Genomic DNA, 19,126 nt, shown 5'->3' with positions numbered 1-19,126 from the left:
AACTGCAACACCTGCCCTTTTACCTCCTCCCCTGTCAGCCTCCTACATTGTTACAATGAAGCTCAGTGTAATCTCAAGGAACAATACCTCATTTTTTGATTGGGCACTTTACAGACTTCTATACTCAACAATGAGATCAATAATTTCAGATCAGATATTTCGCCCAAATATTTCAGATGGCAGCTGTTGCTGATGATTCTGAAATTCCCATACACATCTTTTCTAGGCCTACATTATGTTTCTTGTTCCATCACCATCTCCTTTTGCCTTGCAACATTATCTCTTTTGTCATTTAATCTCTCCTGCCTTGCACTCTAACACAGACCTTCCTTTTGTTTTTTCCCCCTTTCCCTGCCTCTGTACTTGCTTGAACTTTTTTTGGTGCTGACAAAAGGTCACCAAACTGAAATGGTAATTCTGTTTCTCTCTACAGATGCTGCCTGACCTGCTGAGTACTTCCAGCACTTTCTGTTTTTATCTACTCTCGTTTTTCACTGGTGTTACAACCGTATCTTTTAGGACAATATTTTCTTTTAAGACGGACTTTGTATTATCTGGACACTTGGAAGATGATGTTTTTTAAAAGGGTCATAAGTTCACATTGGACTGTGGACAAGCATGCCTTTTCCAAGAAATCGCCTGATCAGCATGGCACTTGTGGAGGGGAGTTATTTGCTTATTTGCACTGCAATTATTTTAATTGATGGAATGAAAATAGTTTTAAAGGCCAAGGCCTGGTGATTTACTGGAAATCACCTGATGGAGGAGCTTTATGTTTTGAACTTGTTTTTTGAACTCATTTGGGAATGAACTAAGAAAATGAAGCTGCTCAGCTCACACTCTCCTTGCCTTGCCTGAAGTAGAGTGATTATCAGTATCCAGCTAGGAATCCTCATTTCAGTGGATCTTGTCTGTTTTTGGAAATCTGAGAGGCTGAGATGAGAAGGATTGATCTGGCTCTAATCTCCTCCACGCTGAAGCTTCATTGTTGAGAACCGCCAGGTATCTACTGGGACTAGCAATCTGTCTTCACATAAGGGAGCTCCAGATCGACAGCGTCAAAATCCCACGAACTTTATCCTTTGTTTTATAAAGTATTTTTTTCAACCGCCTATCTCTGCAGAGACTCTTTGTTTGTTTGTTTGTGTGTGTGTGTATGTTGGAGAATTTTAAGACAGATAGGTAATTATACTTCCAGATTACAATTGTGTGTTAACTGGTTCTTGCAACCTCTTTTAAAAAAGAAATTTTGTTTTGTAATAAATCAATCATTCTGAGTTTATTGAAAGAGTTTATTGTAATAAAGTCTCTTTTATTCTGGGTCTAACAGCAGTGAAGGTAAATAATTGGCCTTTTTGGTGACTGAATTAAACTTTTAAACTAACAGTGCCACGTGTGGAGCCTGGGGCTAGATCAACTGCACACTCCTGTCCCAGTCGTAACACTTGTTAATTATTCTAAATAGGTGGAATCTCCATGTAGGTTGTCTTTAGAATAGAATTTGTATTATATGTATTTTCAAAGATATTGCATGCATATAAAAGATGTCCATTTCTCTCTTTTTAATATTTATTATTAGTGCAATAATATACAAATGCAGAAAAGTGTAAAGTACTGCATATAGGAAGGACAAATGCAATATGTATATATCCACATATGGTGTTGAAATAGCTAAGGAACAGGTTAAAAGAGACCTCAGAATCCTTGTAGATTCAACATGCAATATGACCAATCAATGCAGAGTAGCAGCAATCAACAAAGTCAAAAGAATAAGCTACAAAACCAAAGCAGTAAAATAAAAATCAAAGGAAGTTGTGATCAAACTGTAAAATGCTCTGGTCAGACTGTCCCTTGGGTACACTATCCGGTGCAGGTTGTCAAGGAATAGGGGGGTTAGTCAAGCACTAAAGACACTGCATGGAACAGCCATGAGGTTGATTCCCTAGTGTCAGGAGTGTGATGTCTTAACCTGAGAAGAATCCTTCTGAGAGCTGATCTATTGAAGTGTACGGGTCAGTAAATAGTATAGAAATAGTTGATCTAGAATTTAAAAAAAAATTAAACTGTAGGAAAGGGGCCACAGGTCCAAGCTGACACAATATAATGTTCAGATTGATTATCAGGAAGTTTTTCTTCACATATACAGTGATCCGTACTTGATATGGACTTGTAGGCAGAGTTGAGGGTGGAAACTTGGGATTATTTAAGCAACAATTTGGATGTTATCAAACGAAGCAGGTTAATCCACTGTAGGTTACATGCTGGCCTACAACAGTCTCTATTCTTCATCATCTAGGAAGGATTGTCAGGCATTTGAGAGACATGATTACATACTGCATAACATTACATTTTTATGATCTACAAATTATATCATGCCTTATGATAATCAATTAAAAGTATGATTGGAACTTTTGGTCTTTGAGGTAACCAATCTCTAAGTTCATTTAACCCACCTCTCTAAGTGGGCTCATGGGACAAAATTCATCATATACGAAAGAACTACAAAGGATCTGTTACATCAGCAGCTGACTCATAGTGAATCATTCATTTTGGTGGACTGTTTCAAATTATTTGATGTTTTGCAAAAAAAGGAAAAAAGCATGTATTATTTGCTTACACTCAATGTGCAAAAAAATTGTAAAGAGCTTGGTGCGTGTACAGTGAACTAGGTCCCAAACTCAAGCCAGATACATTTACATAGCGACCATAACCTTACAAGTTATATGTTTCCTAAATTTACAATATCACTGCATCCAGAAAAGATTTCAGATAACATGGGAAATCTACTCAACAAATGAAAGACTGGACACTTTTTAATGAGCTTAATGTCAAAGTGAGCAAAATAACCTGCGGCTGAACTTTCCCAGCCTCATGATGGTGGGCTTGTAGGTGCCGTTAGCCATGAAAATAGGGGGCTGGAGGGGGTTGTTGGTGGTAATCACGTTGTGATGGCTCCCTGATGCATTCCTCCTACAGAGGAGGTTTCCCGGGGATGGGCTGGTAATTCGGTCAGCTTCCCACTTCACAGGGGTGGGCACCCATTTATGCTGTTTAAGGCCCCAATTAAGAATGACTTTGTTGCCTTGCCAGTGGACGGACTGGCCCTCTCGCTATACATGTAGGCCGCCAGTTCAATGCTGGCGGCTTTCCTGCGCATGGCTCGGCGATTGGGGGTGGGGCAGAGTGAGGGGGGCAATGGAGCCATGCTCCATGCACCAATGATGGGGCCGCAAGCTCAAAAGGATGCAACTACAGCCAATCCAGATACAGCCAAGGGGTTTCCCCTCCACACCAATGGACCTGTAGGCCTTCATTTTGTTTTGTACTTCATAGCTGTGCAGCTCAGCACCAGCAACCTGCATCAGCAGTGCTCATCTCTCCAGGTGGGTCTGCCAAAACTGCCGAATTACTGGCTGTCTGATCAGGCCAGTGGCTGTCTGATCGGGCCAGTAACATTGAGAGCCCATCTTAATAGATAGCATATGTGAAGATGGCCAATTAGGGGGCAGGCTTCAAGAAGCTTGCTGAGCTTGTCTCGCTGCCTGCAAGCATCAGCTCGGGCCCTCACTTGCTCCCGACGTTGGGATTCCAAAGCCGTAGCAAAATCCTGCCCTTGGAGTGTTTTGTGTTAGATAATCAGATAATACAGAAGAGTCTATTATTTAAAAAACTAGAATAAAGCTTAGGTTTTGGGTAAGCCTAAATCTAAAACTACTATCAAAGCAAGAGCCATGTCAATATCCAGAAAACAACTTCCATCTTATTTCTTGGGATGAAGGAGTTGTCTCATGAGGCAAAGTTGAGTAGGTTGGACCTATATTCATTGGAGTATAGAGAATGGGAATTGATGTTGTTGAACATATAAGATTCTGAGAGGGTTTGACAGGGTTTTTCCTCTCCGGAGGAATCCAGAAGTTGGGGACAGACTTTAAAAATAAGGAGTCTCCCATTTAAGACAGAGGTGAAGAGGAATTTCTTCTCTCAGAGAGACATTAGTCATTGGAATTCTCTTCCACAGAGAATTCTGTGGAATTTTGTGGATATTGTCACTGAGTGGTCATTAAATTTATTCAATGCTGAGTATACAGACTTATGATCTACAAGGGAGTCAAGGATTATTGTTGGGGGGGGGGGGGGAGGTGTGGCAAGCAGGAAAGCTAAGGCCACAATCGAATCAGCATGGTGGAGCAGGTTCGATGTGCTAAATGGCCAGCTCCCGCCTCTATTTCATATGATCTTATGATCAATAACAATGTAAAGGAACACAACAGCATATGGATGAAGATCATTTTTTAAGTTCACAAGTAGTTGAAAAAAGGCCAAATTCCTTCTATTTTTGAGATGAATAAATTCACAAAATCTCTAGAATACGCATTTTTGGCACGTATACCTCAAGACTGCAATTTCGTTGGTTGTTGGCATTTTTAAATCACTAACCGTGATGAGTTTAAAACAACTGTCTTAATTTCCCTGCTCTAGAATGGTGGGAAGTTATCCCTCCAAGCCATCCAAAATTTTCCTATGAGTTTCCTGCCTATAGGAACATATAATTACAAATGGGTGATAATCTTGTCCAGTCTTTATTATAGCACCATATGGACATAAACAATGTCAACAGTAATAATATTATTATTAGAAAAAAATATTTACACAAGGCTGGCATTTTTGCTAATCATTAGTTGCCCTAAAAAAGTTGATAGCGGGATTACTTTTTGAATCACTGCAGTCTGTGTGGTTCTTATTCTTTGCAGTGGTTTGATACAATTAACTTGTTTGCTAAATTGTTTCAAAGAGTTAAGAGTTAGTGACATTGTTGTGGGGCTGGAATCACATTTAGGTCAGAGTATGGATGGCAGGTTTCCTTCCCTAAAGGACATTGGTGAACCAGTCAGGTTTTTATTTTAAAATATCTGAAAAGCATTAGTTAGTCTTTTAGAATATAATTAAATATTCTGTACAGCCTGAGTTCTATTATGTTAAGTCGCATCATAACTTCTGTTTCAAATATCGACAGGATACACTTTCCAGTGGCCCCTATTATTTTACCATTAAGAAAATAAATCTACTATCCATATATAAAGGAACAAATTTTCTGTTTATGTCTGGTCTGGAACAAAATTGTAATCAACGCAAAATTCTGCAAACACTGGAGTGGCTTTCGCAAAGAAGTCGTTTATTTCTTCAACAGAATAGCAAGTCGCTACAATTTTCAAACACATTTTATAACCGTACTTTGGAATATACACGAATGATCTATTGCAGCGACGAGTATTTTTCATCAAAACCACTCCGAAAAAACATCAATTTTGACACTTAACCAATTTGACAAATAAGTATGTCTCACTGATACTTTTATAACGGTTTGTTCAAAGACTTCGCACGAAATATTTTGTTGGGGGAGTATTGCGTGCCCGCTGCTTTTATGGGAACTCCCAAATTGTCCCTTAACCTCATCTTTTCCACTCTGTCAGTGAATGACATCAGATGCAAAAAAAAATCCTGGAGGGGGGAAAGCGCCGTTCTCACCCTCTTTGGTCAAAATGCTGGCAAAGCGCCTACCTGATTAAATATGCCATTCCCTCCCGTTGAACTCGCGGGATGAAACACTGAAGGGGGATGTCAAAGCGGGCGCTGGGGGCGAGCTGCCGTCTGCCCTGCTGCCCTGCCCGCTCGCTCTCTCCATCACGATAGAGCCCTGCACGCCAGGCGATAACTTTCCCACAGTCGGGCCGGCTGTCAGCGCGATCTCATCCACCTGGGGAGGGCGAAAGGGAATCCGGAGCGGGGAGGGGGGAGGGGGTGCAGTGGGGGGGGGGGGGGGGGAGAGGCGGCTGACATGCTCTGATTGACGTTCGCCTCCACCAATCGCCTGGCGGAAGGCTGTCCGGACGTGCTTTTTTTTAAAACGCCTCCGGGCGAGCCAATAGACGCTAAGCGGAGGCGGGGTTGAGGGTGGAGCGGAAGAGTCAGTGACGGTTGGACGTGAAAGTCGATTCGACGTTCATTAACACCCCCCCCCCCCCAATTGTGGCTGATTTATATGGTCGAAGCGGCTGGAGATGGGCTCCCTGCAATGAAAGCACTTTCCTTAACGCTGCGAATAGTGTTGCTTTTGCTTTTTAAACCGTGGAATAGGTTTGCTCGCGCACTGCTTTCCAACCTCTTCACACCACCACCCCCCCTTTCCCCCAAAAGCTGTCACGTTTGTTGAAGTGATCACAACAGGACAGCCTGGGCCATTTCCAACTTTGGGCGCCTTCCTACCGGCGTTTTAAAGTAATTTGAGTGGGGATGGTTCTGAAGAAGAAGAAAGACATCGACGTTGGTCGAATTGTTCTCGATGAGCACAAACTAGCGAGGTTGAGATGTGAGTAAACACGTGTCTTGCAGCTGTGACTGGGGTAACAAACACAGGGTTTCCTCAGTGTGCTGGAGAAGCAAGTTGTTCCTTCGTAGGCCGCATATTGTGGAACCCAGGGCAACAGATAAGACAGTTTACACCCCCAGATCCTTGCCTCGGAGACCAGCAGATCTTGGCGTTCTGATTTCGCATTCATCCACCAGTGAAGCAGCAACACTTTTCAAACCTCAAAATTCAAAGCGAGCCAACGACCAAGAAATCCTAAGTGTATAAAGTATTGGTAGATCTGGGCTTCCAGCCCGACGTAAATTACAATTTGGACAATCCTGGTGCAGAGCTTGTTTGCAAATATGTTAAAAGCAAAATATTGCGGATGCAGGAGATCTGAAACAAAAACAGAAAATGCTAGAAAAACTCAGCAGACCTGGCAGCATCTGTGGAGAGAAACAGTTAACATTGTGGGTACAATGTGACTGGAGTTCGAAGAGGAGACATGTTGGACTCAGCGTTAACTTTGTTTCTCTCTCCACAGACGCTGCCAACCTACTGAGTTTTTCTAGCAGTTTGTTTTTATTTCAGATCTCCAGCATCTGCAGTATTTTGCATTTATTATACTGGTATGAAGTGCTAATGTAGAAGACTGGTTTGGTCTCAACTGGAGTATCAGGTTTAATTCTAGTCATTGCACGTGAAGAATGTGAAGGCCAATGAGAGGATAGAGTAAACATTTTACAAGAATGGTTCCAAGGATGAGGGACTTTAGTTATGTGAATAGCTTTGAGAAGCTGGGGCTGTCATCCTTGGAGAAGTGAAGGTTGAGAAGAATTGATAGAGGAGTTCAAAATCATGATAGACCTGGACAGAGTAAATGGGGAGAAACTGTTCCAATTGGTGGAAAGGTCAAGCACCAAAGGGCAGAAGAACCAAAGGTGAATGAGGAAAAACCTTTTTACACAACATGTTGTTAGAATCTAGACTGCACTCACTGAGTATTGTGGATGTAGATTAATCGTGACTTTTAAAAGGGAATTGGATAATTATCTGAAAAGAAAAAAGTTGTAGGGCTCCATGTGAAAGACAGGGAAGTGGGACTTTTTGGATTGCTCTTGCAGGGAGCCTACATGGACATGGCGGGCTGAATGGTCTCCTGTGATTCTATAAATATGACTACAAAAATTTTGAGAAATGCTCACATTTATAAAGTGCCTCACAATAGTAAATTATTTTAAGTGCAGTTGCTGTTATGCCGGCAGTTGTGGCAGCTGTCTTATGCATGGCAAGATCTGACAAGTAGAAAGGTGAAGGACTCAATCTGTTTTTGGTAATGATTAGAACTTTTGGCCAACATTCCTCCCTTCAGAAGTTTTTAATAGTGCCATGACATTTTAATTGCACTTGAACCATTAGAACAGGCAAGGACGCAACCTGTCAGTACTCTGTGGCAGTTCTGGTTTAAATCATGTGTTCAAGTCTTGTTGTAAGGCTTGGACACAAAGCTCCGATAATAGTTGAAATCTTATTATCATTTTTTAAATTAGTCCAATAAAGCCACCATTTTACCAGGGGGCTCCTTTGTAGCTGATCATGATATTGTTTCAGATCACTGCAAATCACTTGAGCTTTGTTCCTGGATTTTATGACATTGTGAACTCCCTGAAAATGCTATACACACAAAAAAAAATTCTATAATCGGAAAAGCTGACATATATTAAAACTTAACTCTGTAAATGGTTTTATTGACTTTGTTGTGTATCTGTGATTACAATAGATCATTTTGAATAATGTACACTCTATTAACAAAATGCAGTTCAACAAGTAAACATGTAAAATACATTGAACCTGCTACCCCACCCCAATATTCTTGAAATATTTATTGTTCTCTTTTATCCTTTGGGTATAGTAACTGGTGAGGAGAATGGTCTTGGGATTCTCCTGCTGGAATGTGCAGAGCTCAATGATGGAATACAACAACTGCAATTACTAAAGAAGGTACAATCTTACTCCTTCATTCAGGCTTCATCACAACCACTTCATGGAGCAACAGTAACGGACAATTATAGTGATGATAATAAAGAATCATTTATGTTTGCAGGAAGTAATGTTAACTCCTTTTAACCTTTCCTATGAATGTATTTTAAACAGTTGCTTTTTTCAACAAAAAATTTGGTGGTGGCCTTTCTTAAATCAAAGCAAATATTCCAGCTGCAGCACTATTAAATAATGACCATGGAAATGCAAAGTAATCATTGCAAATTTAGCTCAGAAATTTCTGAATTAAATAAATGACTTGTAACAAACAGAATATCTCACATAAGACTCAAGATCACCAAGGTGTTACTTGTGAAAAGCTTTATTACTTTATCTGGGATTTATGAATTCTTGATCTCCAAGACATTTTTGGAATGAGCGGTGAGGATGTGTGCATCAGGAGTTTCTGCCGGTATTAATTTAGAAGTTCTCAACTGAAATCCAATTACTAATGGTTGTTGGACATCTATTCCTGGGTGCTGATTTCACGGACTGATGTTGACCAAATTGTTCTCTAGGTGCACTCCAGCATTTCCATTACTTCCAGTACAATTATTTATGCTACTAATATATGCTAAGTCTTTGTCCTGCCTCATCATGCCTTATATCTACCGTACTATCAAGAATAATTATTCCTTTTTCTAACCGTATCTCCTCTTCTGACATTGGGATTTTTTTCTGTTCCTTAATCATTCCATTATATGGAATCGCAGTGACGTAGGAATTTTAAATTAATTAGCTTGGCTAACTGGGATTATGGCAGGAATAAGTGAGCTTGAATAGCTTATTTCTCCCTGCGATTTGCAAGTTATGTGCCACTCAGCACTTTGGTTTCAGTAAAGCCACAATGTGACATTATGCCTTTTCCAATTTAAAAATCTGAATAGATTTCATTGGCTTTTCATTTATTTGTTAATTGAAACTGAGCCAAATTTGATTCAACTGCACTTGTTGGTGGTCTTTATTGTACTGTTGAAGCTTCAGTTGTTATTTTTGTAAAATCTATAATTTCCACATAAATAATCACTTTACATTTTTCTTCTGTAAATTTCAGATTGGTTCTTTGTTACGAAAACTAGGTAGAGACTCTGTGCATAATCCACAGATTGACATCTGTTTGGAAATATTGGTTAGAATTTATTGGGGTCTGGAATCCAGAAGCCCCTTGAAAAGAGCAACAGCAAGGTAACTCACAGAATATTTGTGTCTTCTTTTCAATGTGTTTGCAAGTGAAATGCTAACTTTTTTGAGACCTGCTTAGTCAATAATTGCACAATCTTGTGTGATGTGAGCCACAGGAGGAAATCATGATTTTTACACCTTTTCTATTTCTGTTAAGTAATTTCATAGAATATATGTTCATCCAGTCTGTATCATTGTTGAATCAAACCCCATTGATGCCTCTGATATCATAGCTTCTTTCACCAGCAATTTTATTCCTAAGACTCCGAGCATTCGTATATTGAACTATTTTCTCCACACCCTTAAATTGTGTTTGTCACTATTTCTGTATCTGGTAATCACCTCTCTGTCTTTCTACATCTCCCTCCTCCTTTAAAACCCTACTGAAACCTACCTCTTCAACCAAGCGTTTGGCCATCTGTCCTAATGCCTCCTTCAATGGCTCAGTGTCAAATTTGTCTGATTATGCTCCTCTGAAGCACCTTGCGATAATAAAAGTGCTACATAAATGCAAGTTATTATTGTACAAAGGATTGTTTCAGTATCAAAAGTTTTTTTTTCTAAATTTCTGGGTAAAAGATGGTTAATATGTTAAATGGAAGTTGTTTACCATAAGTCTAAACAATAAGCAATCCATCACTAATACAAAAGCAAAATACTGCCCATTTTGGAAATCTGAAATAAAAATAGAAAATGCTGGAAATACTCAGTAGGTCAGGCAGCATCTGTGGAGAAAGAAACAGGAGTTAATATTTCAGGTCAATAACTTTTCATCAGATGTTTCTGTTCTGATATTTTTGAAGTCAGTTTACTGGCGTGGGGACACGTGGCATATTCTTATTTTGCATCATTATGCAAAGATATATTGTATTGAATTATGTGTATATTAATTGTATCAATTAAGATATTAAATATATACAGGTTGAGGGCATTGATTGGATAGCTATTTGAATAAATCACTATCAAGTGAAGATTGGCTTTGGTTTCTTCCTTCACTGACTGGCTATGAGGGGTGCAACAGTATATCCTATCATGACTGTCATTTCGAATGTTCATTTTACTGTGAAATAGTGTCCCATCTTTATTAGGAACATATGTGTGAACAATAAGCATGTCTAGTCTGGATCATGCAAATAATATAATATGTCTCTGGGTCCCTGTGCAAGAAGAAATAGAGCAATGGGAATTGCTTCCCTTAAAAATTTGCTTTCAGTTCACCTATAAGAACAACTGACACCAATGTATTTGAGCAAATATTTATGTCAGAACTGAAGTTGGAACAGTTGTCATACTTGCATTGTCTTAAGGAATGACTGTTAACTTGATGGTTACTTTTGAAACCATGTCTAGTTTGTCAGAAATTTTCAGTGATATTGCATCTTAAGTATAAATACAAAAATGCTTGCTTTTAGAATAAACCTAGTTACATTTTAGCGAAGGGTTATCAGAGAATAGTGAAAACAGTGTGTGGTTTGGGAAATTCTACTTCAATTATATTTTCCTCCTTGAGCCAAGAGTATGCTAATATTTCTCCCATCAGTAAGTAATGTAATTTCATCATTACTGTGCTCAACTTAATTTAAATTTACAGTTTCTATTTTCTTTGGATTTGAAATGTTTACATTTCTGTCTAGGAGTTAGCCAGCTATTCATGCAGGATGCGATTCAACAGCATATCGCATCTCTAATTTTTTTGAGCTGGAACCACCTGATACAATATACATTGTTTGCCTTGCTTGTTAATGTGGTATAAATAATTTAATTCAAATCCTTTGTGTAATAGCAATATATATGAGGCCTGTTGAGTTGCATGTGTTGTGCAGTGGCTTCCGCACTAAGTAGGTTTTGTGTTGCATTTAAATATTTAAAAATGAAGCACACCCACACCAAGATGCTTTTTAAAACATTTTCACACAAAAGGCTTCATTAAAACTCAACACTAATATTCTTTTGCAGCGCACTAAGCGGCATTTCTGAAAACCTTGAGGAAGAAGTGGTTAACTGTCTCGTCAATTGCCTGAGGGAAGAATTGTTGACAGTGGATAAACCTCATGTTAGGAAGGTGATTGATTCCATTGCAGCATGTATGGAGAATTTTAGCCTAGGTAAGATTGATCAAAGTGCATGAGCTTGAAAAAAATTATATTTAGGACTTTCTACATGGCCTCGTTAAAAGTTGATGCTCCTTCTACATCTTGCATTATTCTTTGGTGGGTATGCAGTTGACTTGTGCATAGACTTAGTCTCCTTCTAAATTCCATGCATTATGTAACCCATCATTTGTATTGGTTCTTTGCTTAAAGCAATCCAAAACTGATTCTACTATTCTCCTTCTAGTCCTGGATCTTTTGTTGCTTCAAATATATATCCAGTTTTCCCTCAGAAATGCAATTATCTCTGACTGTAACACTCTGTGATAAAGCAGCCATCTGTGTGGTGACTTTCCCCTAACCCCACCCCTTACTCTTTCTCTGTGTGATAATTTAAAATTGATCATTCCACATCACTTTCTATCCAATGGGAATAGTCTTTCTTATTTCTTCTATCTATTGGGGAGGTGGTGACAATACAAATCTGGAATTAAAAGTCTGATGATGACCATGAAACCATTGCCAATTGTCGTAAAAACCCATCTAGTTCACTAATAACCTTTAGGGAAGGAAATCTGCCGTTCTTACCTGGCCTGACCTACATGTGACTCCAGACCCAGAGTAACGTGGTTGACATTGTTGGCTTAGCCAGTGATGACCACATCCCAAGAATGAATAAAAAATTAAATAAAGTAAGTTTTTCCAGACTTTAGATTTTAAAAACCTTTTAGAGAAAGAAAAGACTGATCTGAGATCCTGGAACACACAGGAACGAGAACGAGCAGGAAATTGTTTGATAAGATTAATTTCTAATTGTGGTGCATGTTCAATAAAGTAACCGTTCTGATTTGATTTCCTGCCTTCACAGGTGAAAAGTGCGTGCAGTGTCTTTATCTGGAGGGTAGGTTGTCTGTTTCATATTTTTGATTTGGAAAGTTGTTCTCTTACACATGTCCATTTTATTTTTTTGCAATCGTCCCACTTTCCTTGAAGACTATACTTAGTCTTGACTCTCTGTGCAATACAGTATGAACCTTGTCTTCAGTGTCAAACTGATTAATTTAAACAAATTTGCCATTGGTTCAATTCGCTAACTCTAATATTTGTGACCATTAATGGACAATTGATTAAGACGAAATGAAATGCTATATTTTGACAAAAAAAATCTGTTTGATTTTGTAACAAATTTGAGTTGGTGTTAATACCTTAGCGATTTCGCCTTAGAAGTTGCTTGTTGAAGCAGCGTGAACATTTTTGTTTTATGGAAATTGACTTGCACTAACCTATCTATACTTGTGCAATTGCTGCTTGTAATCTAAATTGGATATTACTGTCTTTTGTCTACTTGTTTCTTCAATCTCTCTGAAGGTGGACTGACAATGCTAACAAAGGCAAATCTTGATTTGAATTGGAAGCTGCTTAATTCCATAGTAAGGTGAAATGCACAGAATAATAGATATGATAAGAGTGACTTACTTCAAACAATGTCACTTGTAACTGCACAATTATACAAAATTAAGAATGTGTAATTCTACCCCTACTTAAATGGATTATTTTAGTTGCTTAATCAGAATTAGCCCTCTGCAGTCCCAGGGCAGAAGCACTGTCCCTTGCTTTTGTCTTTTGCAGCCTTTTGCCATTGGCAGCTACCATCTCCAAAAACCCGACTGCCTTCTTGGTGCTTGTGTTTTGTTCTTAAAAGCCTCTCACTATTTGGTTAAAAACTCTGTCCGTCTCAGACTGATCAAGGGGCTTTCAAGCACTAGTGATAAATGTCTTTCTGAATCATCATGAATTATTTGTTGTTTTAAACTGTGGGAGAAGTAACCACCTTTAACCTGAGAGCCTTTTTTAAAATAAACTTGAGAATATACATTATTTTTTTAAAAAAAGTTTTAGGATTAGTCTTAGCATTAATCCGAATCCATTCTGTGGACAAATGGTCAGAAAGTCCAGAAATATGACTGGTTGCAGATTAACATGGAACTAACTGAGGTAATTTGTAAAATTGCTTTTGTAACTATTTTGACTTTACTTTTGTAGTTCTTCAGTTTCTGCATACCACATTGGTGGATTTTAAGCTGCAAAATAAGTGAGTATTTCTAAAATTTAACTTTGTTCAGGACTGCAAATGTGCTGAGACTTAATTATGTTAATTAAGCAAAATTCACCTATGAGTGTGATTTCAGAATTGTAAAGTTACTGAATTTGGTTGCTAACCTACACTTTTTTTATTCTGCACTTGTATTAAGTGCTGCAGCCATCCTTCAGTCGTATAGTAGCATTACACTATAATTGAGATGATATAAGTGCCTTGGTTGGAGACCTATTTAATTAGGTGTTTTGCCTGCATTGATAGCACATGTAAACTTTTGGCTCGAGTAGCATAAACTGCTGCATTTTTCATGGCCTTTAGTATGCTGAGTAATTAGTTTTTGCATTGTGCATATTCAGGGGCTTCCACTAATATTGAGAAAAGAACATCGTCAGTAATTGTTTTAGTGTTGCCATTGAGTCCACCCCACTCTACAAACTTGGTGGATACCCAAGCACCAGGAGTTCTGTAATTCTGTTCATCTGTGCAATGTAAATATGCTATTGCACTTGTATGAACTTTGAGTAGCTTTGTGTGTTTTTCACATGCCAAAACCATTGCCGGTAGCTGCACAATAATCATGTTTAAGGCCAAATCCCAAATGAGACTTGTCACGATGAGAGGATATTGTGACTGAATGAGATCTAACTATAACTTCAGCTAATCAAAAATACATTGAACTGTTTAAAGAGGGCCTAATTTTTAAAGCTACAAGAAAAGACACTGGCCAAAGATGGCTACCACAAGTCACCTGATTTCTGATACTGTAAGTTGAGCACTTTTCTGGAAAGTCCATATATGGATTGCACTACAGACCTGCCCTGACATATTGCATGGAATTTCACACCTGGGGGGTGTCAACTTCAAAAAGGACTATTGAAAGGAAGGTATTGAAGTGCAAAATACTAGACTTAATAACCGATATGCTGTCAAGGCAACATGGAACTGTTAGCTAGCCAGGATGTACACCCAACAGACATTCAAACCCCTTGTGGAGGATGAAATAATCCTATCTCTTGATGGTTTCTACTGTCTTGAAATGTGTCAAAAGTTAATGAGATAAAATATCAAAATGTGATTACTTGTTCTACAATAATTACTACTGCAGAAATCAAATCCTTTTGGAATATACATCCACAGCAGGGTTTTAAGAACTGGTTTTGCCAAGCCAGAGTTAGAGAGGAAAAGTCAACAGAAGAGTCTGGAAAAAATGCTAAAGACAGCAGCAATGAATCTCTTTGTCTGTCTGTCTGTCTGTCTCTCTCTTTCTCTTCATAAGTTAAGCAAAGCCTTATCTCTCAGTCAAAAAAATCAGTCCCAGGGATAGTGTATTTCCATCAGAAAGAAGCTCAGGAAAAACTATTTGATTTCTGGAAAAGACGTCTTACGGCTTAAAAAAGGAAATTGTCTCCTGCAACTACATGGACTTCAATTCAACTCTGGGATTTTAAAGGACCAGCTGACTTAAACTAGCTGCAACGTTCAACGATCTACACATCAAAGACAAACAAAGGATTTCTAACCATATATTCTTTTAGCTTTTACTTGGACTTTAACTTTCCTTACTCCTGATACCTTTGTGTATGTGATGTGTCTTTTATTACTTTTTCTCCGGTTTAGTGGCTAATAAACTTGCTCTTTCTTTGACTCAAGAAAACCTTGTTGATTGGCTCCTTATTGTTCACTGCTTAGACAGTTAAAAAAAATACATTTGCATTTGAAAAAGACATCCACAGGGGAAAAATAAATTTTAAATTTCTATTACCTAAGCTTGTGGTCATTTAAGATGAGGTTTCCTTTCTTCTACCACCGTAACTTCTGATCTAAAACACAGTGAAGGAAGATGAATAGGCTATAAATTTAGCATTATAACTTTTCAATTCATAAAACTATTAAGTCTTTTGCAGACTCACTATTATATTAGATATTTATTTTGCCAAAAACCATCATTACTGAAAATGTATTTTTTGGAAAAGAAGACTGATTTTTAATTTTGCTTTAGGAACCTTGGCGGACAACACATTCTGCAAAACAAGCTGATGCATGATTCACTGGTAGCCATGAAGGCCACAATGGTCCTTGTACAAAAGGTTCAAGAGAAAATACATGACATTTTCTGTAAAAATGCTGAGCCACGTCTCTGGGAAGCTATGTGTGGGCTACTCACATGCTTTATTGAAATACTCCTAGATGGTAAGCTTATGGGAAACTACTGTTAGATGAACATTCTCTCCTTACAGCACCATTGCCAACAAATGCTTTATCCTCCTCGTTAAAAGTATAGCAGATAATTTATTACAATGTAAAAGGCTAGTTGCATGTTTTTGGCCTTGCATTCCCTTCCTTTTCTCCCAGTTTCTAAGGATGTCAATTTTTTTCTACCATTCAGGAGATTTCTTACAGATCGTTCAGAGTACAGCAGGGATGGCCGCACTTCTGTTTATCAAGACTATTGTGGACTGTGATGAACTCTTGCCAAAGCTGGTAAGTAGGAGTGCTTTTCAGAGAGATTGAAGTTAATTTTTGCCTGTTTGACATGAAGATCTGGAAGATGATTAATGATCTTACCAGGCTGCTGTGAGAAGGATATGACGTAATTAAGTTTTTTTTAATATTGAAAATGAAACATTAATGTGGATTCAGAACATCATTGCCGGTTGAAAATTAAGAGTAACAGCAACGTTTAATGCTTTGCTAATGCTATCTGTTCAAAATAGATATGATTACATTTTTTTTGCCTATTAAAGGAAGGACTTGGTCATCAAATTAATGATTTTGGAAAGATAAAGGGCAGGATTTTCTCATGGGCTTCCATCCCCTGACTTTGGGAACAAATGGAGGCCCCAGGCCCACATTTGCCTGGAGGCAGACCAGAGTGTTAAACTTCTTACAGCCAGTTGGTGAAGGAGGTGACCAGAAGTCAATCTTTACTCAATTTTAGATTTATTCACAAAGTAAGACATTGGGGAGAATTTTCTCCCCATTAGGGTGGCTGGGTGTGGGTGGGCAGGCGCGCGTGCAGCTGAACGCTGCCCATGATTGGCTGCACGCCGCCAGTTTACATGGGTGGGCCAATTAAGGCCCGCCCAGCGTTACGCGCACCCAGAGGCGCTCAGCTATCCCTGCGCGAGCGGGGGAAGGAGGCTGAGTCAGGGCCTGCGCTCTTTTGCGCATGTGTGCGAAAGAGCGCAGAAATCTCCCTAAGGCAAAGAGCTACATCAGGGAGATCAGTTTGATTTTTAAAAATTTTTAAGACATGTCCTCTCATGTGATAGTGTTACATGAGCTGGGACATGTCAATGAATTTTATTTAAAAATTTTATTAAACTTTAAAAACTTTAATGAAATCTCATCCCGCTTGTCGAAGAGGTTTCATGATAAATGCGAAGGCCGCCTGGGCTCTTCGCTTGCCCGCCAACCCTAAGGTTGGACGGGCAGCTCAGTTAAGTATTTTAATTAACACTTAAATGGGCTTAATAGGCCCTTGACAGTTTGGCGGGCATGCAGCTGACTCTGGTGCGCTCCCGCTGGACTGAATACCTGAATGACGCACGGTGACGTCGGGACACAAGCCCAAGTCACTGCGCAGGCCCCACTCGCTGACCTGAAGATTCTGCCCAATATAAATGTGTAGCTCTGAACTCTACAAACCACCACCAGTGCCTATAAGTGTCTCTTTTTCATTTATTGCACGATTATTTGCTTCAACATTCAAGACTAAGTCATGATATATGGAACCAGTAAAAAATAAATTTCTGATGACAATTTGGAATGATTCAGACAGACTGGATTCAAATACGATTAAGTGATTATCTAATGAGTGCCCCCACCTGTATACACTTAATTTATACAGTTAACATGGAGGAGCTATTTTCCTGGAGGTGACATCCTAATTGGCTGCTTCTGCGCTATTAGAAGGGTGGTCTCTGATGCTGCTGGCCCAGTGACAGGGCTCGGAGCTTCAGAGCCCTCGCCCCACCTGGAGAGATGGGCACTGATGAGGCAGGTAGCGATTGCAAGGGCGCCTCAAAACGCCCTTGACATTGAAGGGAAAATACCTCGATCTAGATTGTTGGGACCATGGGTGACCTTTGATGTTGGTGAGGCTGGAAAATCAACCCTAATTATGGCCTTAAGTAGGTAAATTGACTGCCTACCTCTGTGGTACGGGCAGCTGACCCACATTCCTGCCCCCCCTGGGAAAATTCCCTGCTGGAGCTATCCCAGTGCAGTTCCCCTCTATTTTTATGGCACATCCACCTCCAAGCCCATCACCACTGGGTCAGGAAAATTCTGCCTCAAAACTTCATTGCAACCTGAACTTAATCATATCTTGCAGTGGCAAGGAATAATTTTACATATGAACTGAAAGCCTTATTCTTGGAATCAAATCCTGCTTAAGTAGTTTCACTATACCAGAGCATTATATTTGAAATAATACATGGGATTCAGGATGATTAAAAATACAACAAGGGAATACTGTGGATAGGTGGGCTAGACGGACTGAAGGTCTTCTCCTACCTGAAACTGTGGTGATGATTTTAACCCCAGAGTAGGTTGGGAAGGGGGACTAAAAATAAAACCTTGAGCAGCTTGACTTCTACCTGGCTCCAACCTGGCTTTAACTGGGTGTACTGTTGGGTGCGTGATCAACCTGCCCTGAGAGAAGGGTTGGTCACTAAAATATTTTAGGATTTGTAACATGAATGGAGCTCTAGCTTTTTTTTGTGTAGATACTTTGTTGATTTCACCATTCACCATTGTCCCATCACCATGCCAATATCAGCTTTTATTTCGAGCAAGTTATGAAACAAAAAACTTTTGACCTGTTGAGTAGAGTACAGAGCTTAGCTCACAGCATATGTTGTGAAATACCCTACTCAAGCAAGACTGACCCAATATTTCTTTCAATAGCCTGTTGATTTTTATATCTTAATTGATCCACATCTTTTCTTTTCTGAAGGTTCATGATCTGCTTTTTAACTCCATGCAAAGAGCTCATGATGTACCAGGATGGTTAATTCAGAGTTGCGGGCAACTTTACAATGCTGTACCTCCTGATGATGCAGTTCTTTTCCTAAGCCAGGGGTCTCTGGCAATGTTGGACTGGAGAAGTGGAAGAATGAGAGATAGTGGTGAACATCTACTATTAGACATATTGACTGTTCTCCTGTCACTTAACACACGGTAAGCAACAGGTAGATCATTTGTTTTCTAAAGTTAAGCACTATTCATTTTTGGATTTACAAGGCTCCTTTTATTAACAAAACATATGTGCCAATTTATTGGTGAAATTCTGGGAGTGCTATCTAATCCCTTTCTCCTTTAGCCTTGGCAAAGACTGGTAACTGAGACTTAATAATAATGGAA

General features: G+C 39.2%; 2 protein-coding genes across 4 annotated transcripts in view; one reads left to right on the top strand and one right to left on the bottom strand.

The window, feature by feature from the left end:
• Positions 1–5,722, bottom strand: part of plekhh2 (pleckstrin homology domain containing, family H (with MyTH4 domain) member 2) — a 160,512-nt gene extending 154,790 nt beyond the window's left edge. Inside the window, exon 1 of the mRNA XM_041182916.1 lies at positions 5,560–5,722. The gene's annotated coding sequence lies outside the window, so the exon portion shown is untranslated. The remainder of the gene's footprint in view (positions 1–5,559) is intronic.
• A 307-nt stretch (positions 5,723–6,029) lies between these two features.
• thada (THADA armadillo repeat containing) overlaps positions 6,030–19,126 on the top strand; it is a 423,367-nt gene continuing 410,270 nt past the window's right edge. For all 3 annotated transcript variants that reach the window (XM_041182915.1, XM_041182914.1, XM_041182913.1), the window contains exons 1-9: positions 6,030–6,367; positions 8,262–8,350; positions 9,444–9,574; positions 11,528–11,676; positions 12,530–12,562; positions 13,705–13,753; positions 15,759–15,949; positions 16,146–16,240; positions 18,720–18,943. In XM_041182915.1, the coding sequence (XP_041038849.1) occupies positions 6,292–6,367; positions 8,262–8,350; positions 9,444–9,574; positions 11,528–11,676; positions 12,530–12,562; positions 13,705–13,753; positions 15,759–15,949; positions 16,146–16,240; positions 18,720–18,943 (1,037 nt within the window). In that variant the 5' untranslated portion in view covers positions 6,030–6,291. The remainder of the gene's footprint in view (positions 6,368–8,261; positions 8,351–9,443; positions 9,575–11,527; positions 11,677–12,529; positions 12,563–13,704; positions 13,754–15,758; positions 15,950–16,145; positions 16,241–18,719; positions 18,944–19,126) is intronic.

The sequence above is a fragment of the Carcharodon carcharias genome, chromosome 2 (genome assembly GCF_017639515.1).
Source record: "Carcharodon carcharias isolate sCarCar2 chromosome 2, sCarCar2.pri, whole genome shotgun sequence".
In the NCBI taxonomy this organism is placed as follows: domain Eukaryota; kingdom Metazoa; phylum Chordata; class Chondrichthyes; order Lamniformes; family Lamnidae; genus Carcharodon; species Carcharodon carcharias.
This window is presented reverse-complemented; position numbering and strand designations above follow the sequence as displayed.